The sequence below is a fragment of the Chelmon rostratus genome, chromosome 1 (genome assembly GCF_017976325.1).
Source record: "Chelmon rostratus isolate fCheRos1 chromosome 1, fCheRos1.pri, whole genome shotgun sequence".
Taxonomy (NCBI): Eukaryota; Metazoa; Chordata; class Actinopteri; order Chaetodontiformes; family Chaetodontidae; genus Chelmon; species Chelmon rostratus.
In genome coordinates, this window is record NC_055658.1 from 8,588,436 (window position 1) to 8,601,030 (window position 12,595).

General features: G+C 42.9%; 1 protein-coding gene across 2 annotated transcripts in view; it reads left to right on the forward strand.

Annotated features, from left to right (window-relative positions):
• The window catches only part of ahctf1 (AT hook containing transcription factor 1), a 21,303-nt gene continuing 8,708 nt past the window's right edge, over nucleotides 1-12,595 (forward strand). For both annotated transcript variants that reach the window (XM_041938976.1, XM_041938985.1), the window contains exons 1-26: nucleotides 1-172; nucleotides 2,507-2,633; nucleotides 3,098-3,248; nucleotides 3,475-3,577; nucleotides 3,739-3,919; nucleotides 4,459-4,666; nucleotides 4,893-5,009; nucleotides 5,105-5,189; nucleotides 5,318-5,468; nucleotides 5,728-5,860; nucleotides 7,069-7,250; nucleotides 7,464-7,525; nucleotides 7,836-7,964; nucleotides 8,119-8,209; nucleotides 8,409-8,498; nucleotides 8,685-8,825; nucleotides 9,090-9,194; nucleotides 9,574-9,670; nucleotides 10,110-10,233; nucleotides 10,361-10,417; nucleotides 10,838-10,984; nucleotides 11,185-11,375; nucleotides 11,555-11,699; nucleotides 11,820-11,951; nucleotides 12,125-12,272; nucleotides 12,437-12,587. In XM_041938976.1, coding sequence (XP_041794910.1) covers nucleotides 2,513-2,633; nucleotides 3,098-3,248; nucleotides 3,475-3,577; nucleotides 3,739-3,919; nucleotides 4,459-4,666; nucleotides 4,893-5,009; nucleotides 5,105-5,189; nucleotides 5,318-5,468; nucleotides 5,728-5,860; nucleotides 7,069-7,250; nucleotides 7,464-7,525; nucleotides 7,836-7,964; nucleotides 8,119-8,209; nucleotides 8,409-8,498; nucleotides 8,685-8,825; nucleotides 9,090-9,194; nucleotides 9,574-9,670; nucleotides 10,110-10,233; nucleotides 10,361-10,417; nucleotides 10,838-10,984; nucleotides 11,185-11,375; nucleotides 11,555-11,699; nucleotides 11,820-11,951; nucleotides 12,125-12,272; nucleotides 12,437-12,587 — 3,242 coding nt within the window. In that variant the 5' untranslated portion in view covers nucleotides 1-172; nucleotides 2,507-2,512. The remainder of the gene's footprint in view (nucleotides 173-2,506; nucleotides 2,634-3,097; nucleotides 3,249-3,474; nucleotides 3,578-3,738; nucleotides 3,920-4,458; nucleotides 4,667-4,892; nucleotides 5,010-5,104; nucleotides 5,190-5,317; nucleotides 5,469-5,727; nucleotides 5,861-7,068; nucleotides 7,251-7,463; nucleotides 7,526-7,835; nucleotides 7,965-8,118; nucleotides 8,210-8,408; nucleotides 8,499-8,684; nucleotides 8,826-9,089; nucleotides 9,195-9,573; nucleotides 9,671-10,109; nucleotides 10,234-10,360; nucleotides 10,418-10,837; nucleotides 10,985-11,184; nucleotides 11,376-11,554; nucleotides 11,700-11,819; nucleotides 11,952-12,124; nucleotides 12,273-12,436; nucleotides 12,588-12,595) is intronic.

The following is a 12,595-nucleotide window of genomic DNA, read 5'->3' on the forward strand; positions in this document are numbered from 1 at the left end:
TCTAAGGTGCAGAAGCCTGAAGTCAGAGGGAGCATCTCGTGTCTGTCAGGGCTGTACGTATGAGGTGTACTTTGAAAAGGAGCAGATTATGACAGAGGAAAGAAGGAATCGGGAGATTCGCCAAGGAAATCAAAACATTCGTGGCTCTGATAAAGCCGTCAACATCGGACAGGTAGTGTAACGTTAACGTTGGTAGCAGCTAGCGGCACATTGCATCACGTTTTCCAGCGTAGTTGGGAGAAAGCTAACAGGGCTATCTCACTAAATCCGCTTGTGCTGGATAAATCCCTAAAAAGATTTACATTAAGAACGCGAGTTTTTGCTAACGAAGACCGATTGTACCCTGATGTTGCCAGTAGCTCCATCTAGTTAGTTTCGTATTGCCAGACTATACTGCGTTTGTACTGTTCCAGCTAAAGCTAATGCAAAACCTAGCTAAATTCTCAGATACAAGTAAAGACAGGACTCCTCGCTCGATGCTCGCTCTGGTAAAATTCTAAAATTAGCCATGATTGTCAGCGCTAAAGTGGGGCAAAACAACGTAAATGACATACCGCTTTGCTAACATTAACGCCAACAATCGCTATATCTTGTGTTCATTAAAGTGACAACGCAATGTTACCTCAGGCTAGACTCGCTAGCCACATTGACTGTTGTAACGAGTTATTAACCGGGCGATTGAACACATTTAGGGTTCAATGTTAGTAAGCATTGTTGGTAGTCGAATGTTGTAACACGGATCCAATAACTGGATAGCAGACACAACGTCAAATAACTTGTCATTCCCCCAGTGCTCATAACGTTATAGCTAGGTTAGCTAGCTATCTTAACTTAAACGGTGAACTCGCATAAACAGTAATCCTGCATGACCTTGCAAGCTAACTGGGCATGTTAGCCTGCTAGTGTACAGAGAGAAGTGTATAAGGCAGCTGCCAGTCCTTATTCAGCACTAAATAACATCAACATCATTTTAATTTGTCTTTACGGTGTCCCGTGTTTAGTGGTACTGTGTATTACATTGTACAAAGAAAGCGATCGCTTGTTTGTTTACATTATGTCAAGCTATCTCAACGCTTAGAACTGCAGTTGATAAAGCTAATCTATGTTCTTCATATGCTAACGAACGGGCTCGCAGTAGCCTGTGAACTTTTAAATATCCAGAACTGCTGAATCGTGTTACACATTTTCTGCGTGGTCACCCTCAGACTTTGCGAATATTGACACACATGAACGCTAGATTTTGTGTTTGGTGAAGCTAGATTTGTCATTTCAATCATCTGATGTGGTGTTGTGAAATATGTGCCCTTGTCGGTAGTCTGACAGTGTGGCGACGCCTTTCAGAGCATAAATTTGGCCATGTTTAGCTAGCATTTGTTGTAATATGTCTACATGTTCCATGTCGCGTCATTGCATGTGGCTGCGCAGTGACAGGCTTGTTGCGCGGGAGTTCACTTGAATCCGCTGTGTTTTCCAATGTGGCCACAGAGGGCAGCATTGTGTCCAATTTAGCACAAACTGTGAAACTCGTGGAGAAATTTCCACTCCGGTTGAGTTGGCCTTGAAAACACCACTGTGCATACCACGCTTCTAGATAACAGTATCTTTTTGGAGCAGTAGTGCACACGTTTACAGACTTAGGTCAACAGTAATAACAAAACAAGAGAAATCAGGAATAAACACAGGGTAAAGCAATACAAATACTAATATTAACATCACATCTGTCACATCACATATAAACAAATCTATATAAAAAATTAACATTTGTTCAGATGACACTGGTTTTGTGAGGTTAGATAAACAGATTTTTCTAAATTCTTGGGGCCCTGATGGCATAAACTGTGTACATGTTAACATTTAAGCCTGGATTTGTTGACCTCTGGCCAAAGATCTAAGAAAACTGAAATATTATTTAAAATATTTAGAAAAATAGCTTAAATAGAGAACTCAGATGGGTGCAACTGAGTGAGTAATGACATCTGGTTTCACTGAAACGTTGAACTTCAGTGGTTTTGTTGTCCTGAGCCTGTAAGTGGGAAAAAATGTATAGCATTAAGTTAGACTGGAGTGGGATTTTAAAAAGGCCTCTTAAGGAGGTTCATTGACCAATGTTTTAAAGATGGTTTTACTCTTGCACTTTATCAAAACTGACATCTGCAAACAGATGTATAACACTGACATGTGTTGCTGTTGATTAGAACATAAACCCAGTTGCAGCTCCAGTTGTCAGCAAGTTTGCTGACAGCACGTTTCCTGACAACTGGGGGTGCCACTGTTTGTTTGAAAGAAAGACCTCTTTTGTACTGTAAAACCAGATAGAGCCTGAAGTGGGTTTATGGCATAGGAGGGGGTTTTAGTATCAAGGGCAGGCTGATGTTATAGATTATATTTTGACTACATAATTTAAGCAAAAAAAAAATCCAGTGTTTTTAGGCAACTAATGGTGATGGGTAAATTGACTAGCTACTGTATCTAACACATTGTATGTTCTCTGTTGCTGTTTGTACAGTAAACCATGCATGACCTGGCTGCCCAAGTCACCAGCAGCCTGCTGCCTTTCCCAGGAGTGACTATAGATGCTCTGGGGGAGGATGAGATCACCCTTGACTCCGTGCTACATGGGAAGTTCACCGTTGGTAAGCTTATTTTTGCTGATCAAGGATCTCTAAAAATGTCTTTTTTTTCCCTTCCCTATATCCTTAGTTGTGATTGCAAATCAAAGGTTTAAAAGACATTGTTGCTACTTCATGACTGAGCTAAATAAATGCATGGAGTATTTCTCACACGCATATGGGGAACCTGATTTATTTTCTATTCAGTATTTTTTCAGCCAGTCAACAAAGGAAATGTGGAAATCACTGCAGAATCACAAGGTGTAACAAAACTTCAAAATCTGAATTTTAATTTAGCGGTCCTTCAATCTCCCGCATAATCACTTGGTTAAATCTTAGCTTAAGAAGAGCTGGTACAACCGGCTGCAGGTCCCTTGTTGCCTCACAAGCTGTTAGCTATGATCCACTCTTAAAAATGGATCATAGCTCTGTGATAATCTTTGATCCTGACCCCCTAACCTCTCTTTTACTTGTCTCTGTGTTTGAAGGACGCAGCGGGCTGGCCTGGCTGGCCTGTGGCCCCCATCTGGAGGTTGTCCATGCGATGACAGGAGAACGGCTGTCTGCATACTGCTTCAGTAGTGGAGGCGAGCACCCACCGAGTGTCCTAGCTGCCAGGGACTTCAGCTGGCTCAAACGGTCAGACGTGTTTCACTGTCTGTCTCTCTGTCTCTCTTTGATGTGGACTGTAATCAGTGTAGACAAACTGTTAACTACTAGTCAAACTTGTGATGAGTGACAGTTGATCACCATCAGAATCACATGCTTTTACATTTTGATACAGCAAAAACTTTCAAGTATATATGATACTGACTGTGTTGAAGAAGTGTCAAATGTTAACTCTGTTTCTGTTCTGTTTTACTAGGTCTGGATTGCTGGTTGGCTTGGAGGAAGCAGAGGGCAGCGTGTTGTGTCTTTATGACTTGGGACTGTCACGGGTTGTCAAAGCTGTGGTTATACCTGGCAGGGTGAGTTGGAATTTAAGAACTGTAGATTTAGCTTTTTATGCACTTTTCTGATTTAGAAAATGTTTGCATGCTACAGGGGTTTGAAAAATGACAGCCTGTCCTATCCTATCCTATTCATCAACACCTGTCTTTCTTTTCTTTCTACCCTCTCTGTTGTCTAGATTACAGCTATTGAACCATTAGTGAGTTATGGCGGAGCGAGCACTTCGACCCAGCATCTTCACCAGAGTCTGCGCTGGTTCTTTGGCATTGCCGCCGTAGTAACGGATCTGGGTCATGTTCTGCTTGTGGACCTCTGTCTGGATGACCTGTCCTGCAGCCAAAGTGAACTGGAGGCTTCAGGTGAGGAGCCTGCGTGCAGAAGCGTTTGCTTTATATATTTTTGCTTGTCGTCTGTCCCTTTCAGAATAGGCCCGCACATATGAGGAGAATCTGCGATGGGCAATTGTTCAGTGTCATGATGATGATATGATGTGATTAATAAACACATATTGAAGTGTGTATTAGCTGTGCACTTCCTAGGTCTTTCTGCTTCAAAATAGGTACACTGCTAACATAGACTACAAGCATTGAATAGCCTTTACCCACTGAATAAAGAAATAATTTATTTCAAACATGAGTTTTGTAATAGAATTTTAAAAAATCTTCCTGTTCAGCAATAAATACAACATTGTTACGATTTTAACATCTAATTATCAGCTGTTGTGTGATGAAAGAACAAGAAAGTAATGACAGATGGTGCTTTATGTATTTCAATACAGGAAAAAAAAGGAAGAAATACAAATTGTCCCAGTTTGAACAACCTTTGTGGCCACTTGAGTATAGATTTTTTGCTTCGCCATCTAAAACCATCTCTTTCTGTTTTTCCTTTCTGTTCCCAGACCTGCAGGTAGTCACCAAATCTCCTGCAGAGATCCCTAGGCTTCGAGAAGTCAGCACCAGACAGGGCAGACATCTTTGTCTCCAGCTGAATGGGCCCAGTGGAGTTGGAGCCACAGCTCTGCAGTACATCTCCAGGACCAACCAGCTGGCAGTGGGATTTTCTGATGGATACTTACAGCTGTGGAACATGAAGGCACTAAAGAAGGAGTGAGTCTTTGTATTTCTTCTGACTTCTGTATGTCATGAAAGTTTGAAAGTTTTGTGAGTTTCAGTCCTGGATAGCCTTTAGCCACATTGCGTGATTGTATGTCATGTACAGTCAATTTAGATTCAGTGGTAGGATATATACTGAAATGTAATCTAATACCATTTATAGGTACATTTTAAATGTTCAAATCACTTCATGTGTATAAATGTTTGTTTTCATATATAGATACCACTCCCAGCTAGAAGGTGGCAGAGTGCCTGTGCATGCCTTCACCTTCCAGGAGCCAGAAAATGACCCCAGGAACTGTTGCTACCTCTGGGCTGTCCAGTCTTCTCAGGACCTGTAAGTCTCATAAAGTGTTTTTGGTTTTTTTTGTTTTTGTCCTGTTTGTTTTCCAAGCTCTTATTTTTACTCATCCTCCTCTCACTCCCACACAGCGAGGGAGATATGGTCAGCCTCCGCCTGCTTCAGCTGGCCTTCAGTGAAAGGAAGTGTTTAGCTTCTGGGAAGATCCTCTATGAGGTCTGTAGTGCACACAAGACTTCAGCTCAATTCTTTACAATGCGGGTGCTGTGTCAGTCCCAGCAGATCTCCTGTAGATGGACCCTCCTTGGTTTATTCTTTTCGCTCTTTAACACTGTGTCACTCAGGGTCTGGAGTACTGTGAGGAACGTTACAGTCAGGAGTTAAGTGGCACAGCCTTTCCTCTCAGGGCTCAGGCCACCAACACCCGCCTGCTGAGTTGCCAGACCATCGAGAAGTTCAGACCCCACCCCGACAGGGAGGACAGCATGAACGAAGGTTAGCCTGCATGCCCTGAGACAAGTTGTGGAATACAGGAGTATGTAGTGCAGGTTTTTGGCATCACCAACCACATCTCACATTGTCAGTGTTGTTGTAGTAGAGAAATTGAGTGTTTAAGGAGCTCTACCATTGTGTGTTGTGACAATTTCTACTGAATAGCGGAGAGCAGTCCTATTCTGTTTTGGGTCTACTTGCCTTATTTCTTACAGGCCTTTAATTTCTTAATCACCTCACCCACACTTCGTCTCATTCTCAGCTGCATCTCCAGACACCAGTGTGTCTATCTTCAGCTGGCAGGTGAAGGCCTATGGTCAGGGAACTCCATCTACCTACATTGGGGTTTTTGACATCAACCGTTGGTACCACGCACAAATGCCAGACTCTTTAAGGTACAGCCGAAACTGATTTTCAGTTCCCATCACCTAAGAGTGTATTTTCATAGTATATTTTCTGAAACCTTTTTTTCCACCATCACACACTGTCTGAATGATTATACAGATGGCTAGTTGAAATGTGTTTATGACTGAAGGAAGACATCGGGCATGGGACAGCAATTTGAGCAGCCATACATGCATAAAGTGTAGCACACTGTAAATATTTGATTTATGACACAGATGGAGAAAGCCTGGATATTACAACCAATATAAAACTCCCATGTGGGTGCATGAAAAAAGTAAAATGTTGCCCATGACTGACCACCTGATAGTGATACTGTGCTTTTGTTCTGTGTGTAAAATGCCCCTTTTAAGTAATGTGATGAAACCATTTCAAAAGTGTTTATGTGATTTAATTATTATTCAGATTACTTAAAACAATGGCATGAAACCGGAATAACAGACACAAGGGGATGGCAGTTTTGGTTCATTTTGGTTTCATCAGTAGCCATTAGCTCGACTTATTCATTCAAACTCGACTGAACCAAAATGAAACTCACCGGACCAGTTTGTACTTACACTGATCCAACTATCTCCACCAACTCTGGTTTAGTTGAAATAAACACTTAATTCACTGAATCGGGAGAGGAGTGAGAAAGAGGGCTGACATCAGAGAACCAGCGGGGGAAAACAGCATGTAGAGACAAAATATCTTCATATCTAATTCTGGAAATATTTCCACTGGACAGTATGACTGGAGGGACTTAGATGTCCCTCCAGTCATACTGTCAGACTGCAGCAGATTTTCCCAGTTAAGAACAGTAATTGCCAGATAGCGGAAACCCTGCTTCCAGTCAGCATTGATGAAGTGAGACGTAGTTGCGATGTAGCTTTTATTTATGAGAGCTGTCCAGCATCTGTCTGCCAAGGCTAACTTGATTTAAAACGCACTGAGGAGAAGAAGGATGAGCTAAGTCACACTAGCTCTTGATGGCATAAAGTACTTGGGCTCAAGGTACTGAAATAGCTCTTTGAATCCCTCGCCCTCTACCACACTGGGGTCTCAGTCATTCAGCACAGCCACTGGGTGAGAGCCTTGGGCCGCAGTGCATCACACTGTGTGTATGCAAAGTAATAAAGTAGTCCCTTTCTGGGGGTCATTGTAGTGATTGCTGGCTGTACTGTGACCCTGCATTTCACTTGCACCCGTGTGTTGTTGTCAGAACGGGGGAGTCTCTGCAAAACTGTCCCTACCTGGCAGTTTGGTCTCTGGACCCAGTCGTGCAGATGGTATCTTCACACGTCTTCCTGGATGCGGTGGTGCACGACCGCAGCCTGAGCAGGGGGCTGCCCTTCACCTGCCCCCCACCGGAACAGTACTTTAACCCCACCACATATAACTTTGGTAGGTGCAGTCTCTACGTACCACAATATGATATGAGATTACATGGATATGTAATTGATGCAAATACTGATTATGTGCTTTTTGCCAGGTTCATCGCTGTTTCCTGATTGCATTTCTCAGGAATTTGTTTCTGCAGACATGCTTGTAATTGAAATAGAATTTTATTAATAAGGTTGATTTCTGTTTTTTTTCCCCCCCTCTTTCCTGTTACAGATGCTACCTGCTTGCTCAACTCTGGAATTGTGCACTTAACCTGCTCTGGGTATCAGAAAGAGGTAAGTTTCATTTTTCTATCACACAAACTTTCACCTCCCCATTCACCTAATGGCACTGAATGCAAACGCCTAATACAAGATGTGAATATGAGACAGTAATAAAATGCAACAACATTCTGTATTTCAGTATACTTGGGTTTTATTTAGCCTTTTCCTTGTGTAATCTTGTGTTCGATGGACCATAAGATGATATGTTTATTGCTGAGGCTACACAGTATTTACCATGTAGGTAGGATTTAAATGAGATTTAATAAGACGATTTGAATGGAGAGTAGGCCTTTTTCACACCTTGCCATTATCATTAACACAGACCCTGAGCTTTTTGAAGAAAGCTGCTCCGTGTTCCAGTGACATCATCTCCACCAGCTACTCCCGCTGCCTCATGTCCGGCCTGCTCTCATCTCGCCTGGCCGACACCCAGGCCTCCAGCCTCTCTCAGGTACATGCACACATCCCCTAGAACATCTTGTCCACACAGACCCACAAAGACATCACTTTTGATGCCTTTTTCCCCCTGGGAAGAATACCTGGGATTAAATCAAATGTATATTCTGTATTGATAGTAATTTGTACATGTAACTTGATTTCCGTAGGAGGAGCAGCTGGATGCCATCTTGTCTACAGCGGTGGAGACCAGCTCCTTGGGACTGATCACTGGCTGTATCAAGCAGTGGACTGCAGAAGGTGAGGAGTCATTCTTTGAAAAACATTATTATTATTATTATTATTATATGTGGCTATTTATGGCTGCTGTCTATTATTATTATTATTATTAGTATCATTATTATTATCATTACTTCAGAGCTTTCCTAAGCCTCTCTACAATCATGCTGCGGCTATGAGCCCTGCAGTCAACTCTTGTAACCCTGCGTGTCCTCAACAGAACAACCAGGTTCTGCACTGAACCTGCGCTACATCCTGGACTGGGCCTGGAATAAAGTAGTCCAGACCAAGGAGGAACTGGATGGCATCTGTATGTTTGATTCATTCATTTATTTATTTGTCTGTTTAAATGATCAAAAGATGTTCTGAATTCTAGTCTGAATGAAGTGACATGAATTCTGTCCGTTTCCTCTCTTTTCTATGCTGTTTGCAAGTTTATTTCAGTTTCGACTTTTCAGTTGTGTATCTGTCCCTCCTGTGCACGTTTGACCCCCAGGTGCGCCGCTGTTCGACAGCTCATCCAACTTCACAGACCCTCAGACCATGCAGCTGCTACAGCACAGCCAGGGACTGCTCGGGAACCTCAGCACCATCTTCCACTGCTTGCTAAGTGAAGCTCAGGAGCTCACCCAAAAAGGTGTGCAGGCCGCTCAGATGTAGTCACACATGCAAGTGTTAGATTCCCCTGTGATGTCAGTGGAAGCAGGTTCAGCCAGCGCACAAACACTGTGCTTTAATTCCCATTTGTGTTAAACTGTCATTGAACTGTTCGTCTTTTGTCCTGAGCGTTGATCAGTTAAATGACGATATCTAGCACCTCACGCCTGTATGGTTTGATACACTTTGAGCTGTAATGCGTGGTTATCATTTGTGGTTACTGGTGATGTTTTTCATTGCGTAGGCCTAGTGGGTCTGATGAACAAGAACATGGTGTCCAGTCTGATTTCCAAGTACGCTCAGGTGGTGCTCTGGTTCTGTCGTACCGGCCTACTGCCTGAAGGATCAGGTAAAGTGTTGCTGGCATAAACACGATCTGGGAAACCTTCGCAGCAATTTTAAACAACACAGTTTCTCAGAGTCAGTGAGTAAACAAGTTGGAAGCATGTTAAATATGTTTAGGTCACTGACCTGAGTGATCTAAATATATTCTTAAACTAGTGGGGGCATGCAGGGCCTTAAGCCACTTTAGTCTGGATGCTGTAAACCAGTATTCATTAGAATGTGCAGATCTGTCTCTGGTTCTGTTTCTTGCCTTCATATTACTCTTTTAACAGAAAGTCATCCCAGCATGCAATCTCTTAAGGGGTTTCTCACCCTTAAGAACGTTTTCACTATCACTATATTCAGTTTTATTTTCTCTTTCTCTCTACTGCCCCCCTCACCAGATGATGATGCTCTCCAGATCTCCAGACCTTTCTACACTCACTCAGTCATCAGCAACTATTATACGATACGCAGAGAGGAGCTAACCCGGCTGGCTAAGTGAGTTATCTTCACTTGAAAGTGTTTAAATCTTAAGTAAATTACAAATCTAGGACTGCAGCTAAACAGTATTTTTACTTTGTGATCAATAGTTGAGACTATAAGATGTTAACATGACAGATGTCCATCACAGTTCTCACTTTTTCCTCGATAATTATGGTCTAAGTCAGGCATGTCAAACTCATTCCATAAAGGGCCGTGTGGCTGCAGGTTTTAGTTCCAGCCAAGGAGGAGCACACCTGGCTGGAATCGATTAATCAGCTGATCTCAGTCTTCAGCTGATAACTAAGTGATCCCTTGATGTTGATTGGTTGGCCTGGTGTGCTCCTCCTTGGCTGGAACAAAAACCTGCAGCCACACGGCCCTTTATGGAATGAGTTTGACATGCCTGGTCTAAGTTGATCTAAAGCTGACTCTGCTGCTGCTGTTGTCTTCTCAGGGGCAAGTGGTGTGCAGACTGCCTGATGATTGACGGTTTGGTCAGCCAGTGTGGTGAACGCTTGACCAACCTGTGGAAAAGAGATGATGGTGGGACAGGGCAATACCCCCCACCTACACTGCATGTAAGCATTAAACATATTTAGTTTTGATTTCATGTATTTTGTACCATCTAACTTATGTCTAATTGGGTTCGCACCTGTGGTTCTTACAATAGGTAAAGAAATTATTTAATACCTTTTTGATCCTCAGGCCTTGTTGGATATTTATCTGCTGGACAACATTGAAGAAGCTGCCAAACATGCAATTGTATCCTTTCATGAATAATGTCCGAATGCAAAATCGGGTTCACATCAGGCTCGGCCAGCTCCAGTAGTCGCTTCTTCAGCTGCTCAAAAGGGAAACAGCATTCACATTTCCAACACATAAGAACAAATACAAAATTTTATGAAATCTTGTTGGTTTCATTATATATAAAAAAAAAAAATCACATCTTTTTCATTGATTAATTATGCTTTGTTTCCATCTATACAAACACACACACATGCGCATATAAATTTGTGCAGTTTTTGGGAAAAAGAAAAAATTGTACATGGTGTTCAGCGTTGGGTCTTTTATTTTAAATCTAGTAATCTCAGTTGAAGTCGGAATTGTGATGTTTTAACACCCACCCAATGATGGACTGAATTACTGTCTACTGCCTGTATGAGCCTTGACCTGTTGTCCCAGGTGATTTACCTGTTACTGGATGTCATGTACTCCTTCCCCAATAAGGAGGGAGCATCAGTCGAGTCTTTCCCCACAGCTTTTGCCATCCCTATTGGACTGGTGAAACTAGTACAAGGCCTCTGGCTGCTGGACCATCATGACCACCAGGTATGCACACATTTCACTGACTTTATATTTGCCTAAATTTGGTTACAGCAATGTTGTGCAAGGCAAATTAGCTCTATTGTATTTAAAGGCAAACGGAACCTCAGTATTTGCATATTAACATTTACAGTGTTGACATTGTGACACGTTTAAATACAGCTATTACAACTCAAGTGTAACTTCTTGATCCTCTCCTTGATCAGAGTTCCTTCGAGCTGCTCTTGCATCCAGCCGCCTCTCTGTGTCAGTTTGAGTGGCAGCACGAGCGGGTCCTGCAAGCACTGATGTGCCAGGGCCAACACTCAGTGGCACTACAATACTTCCATGTTACAAAACCCCCCATTTCCTCCACCTCCCAGGCCAAACTATGCCTGTCTGTACTGCTGCACAACAGGTAAGAACAAAAACTCTGGGCTGTTAGATATAAACGTATAAAGCGCTAAATTTGACAACAGTGTTGAAGTTCTGCAACTTTGGAATGTGGACAAGAAAAATGGCCTTTTGTTTAAGGAAGGAAGTGAACTTTCGCTATTATCTTACCTTTATTAACCAGCCGGTGTGCCCTGCTTCCAGGTGTCTTATAGAGGCGTGGTCTTTACTTCGGCAGCACTCTAATCGCCTCAACATGAGTGAGCTGCTGGGCTTCCTGTATGAGAGCTGCCAGGAGCTGGGCCTCATTAAGGACCTGCTCAAACTGCCCCTGGGCCTCAATGAACAGGTAGCAGAGAGATGAGTGAATGCATGGCTACAATATACTGCTTGTAGATTAATCTTTCTTTGTGTTTCTGAATTATGAAGTGGATGCCTAAAACTTGTGGTCCTCGGGTTTGTGTTTCAGGAATGTTTGGAGAAGTTTCTTCAGGGCACAGGGGGTCTCCAGAACAGAGAACTGCTGATGGTTCATTACCTTCAGCAGGCCAACTACATTCCTGCCCTGCAGCTCAACCACAGCCTCAGAATGAACCTGGTGGTACGTTTGAGAGACACACACACACACACACACACACACACACACACACACAAACACACAAACACACACACACAAAGTGTATGCTAATTATCACAGCATTAGTGTGATACAATCATGTGAACTGTGAATCCCAAAAGATTTATAACCACATTATTTTGCGCCTTTGTTCCTAGAATGAGCGAGACCCAAAGCTTAAAGAACGATCCAACACCAGGAACGCTATATTGGATCAGTATGGCAAAGTTTTACCCAGAGTCCAGAGGAAACTGGCAATGGACAGAGTCAAGCCCTACCAGCATCCCTACGCTATCCACAGAGAAGGTAAGCACCGGGAAAAAGTCCAAATGTTAATAGAAGCATCTGAAACAACCACAGTGTCTGTTTTATAACACTGTCTGTTACTGTAGTTTTAATTTAATTGAAGCAACGTCTTGACAAACATTATCTATCAAATATTTCTGACATATGAACACACTGTGCTCCAGTTTCTCGGCCGCAGCCGCTGTCAACCATCACCAAGCGCTCTGCCAGCGAGAAGGTGATGTCGAGGGCCGGTTTCATCAACAATGTCCTGGTCAAGATCGAGGAGGTGTGGTTAGGCAAGGGAGCTACACCACAGTCCTCCCCAGCCAAGAGGTGAGCAG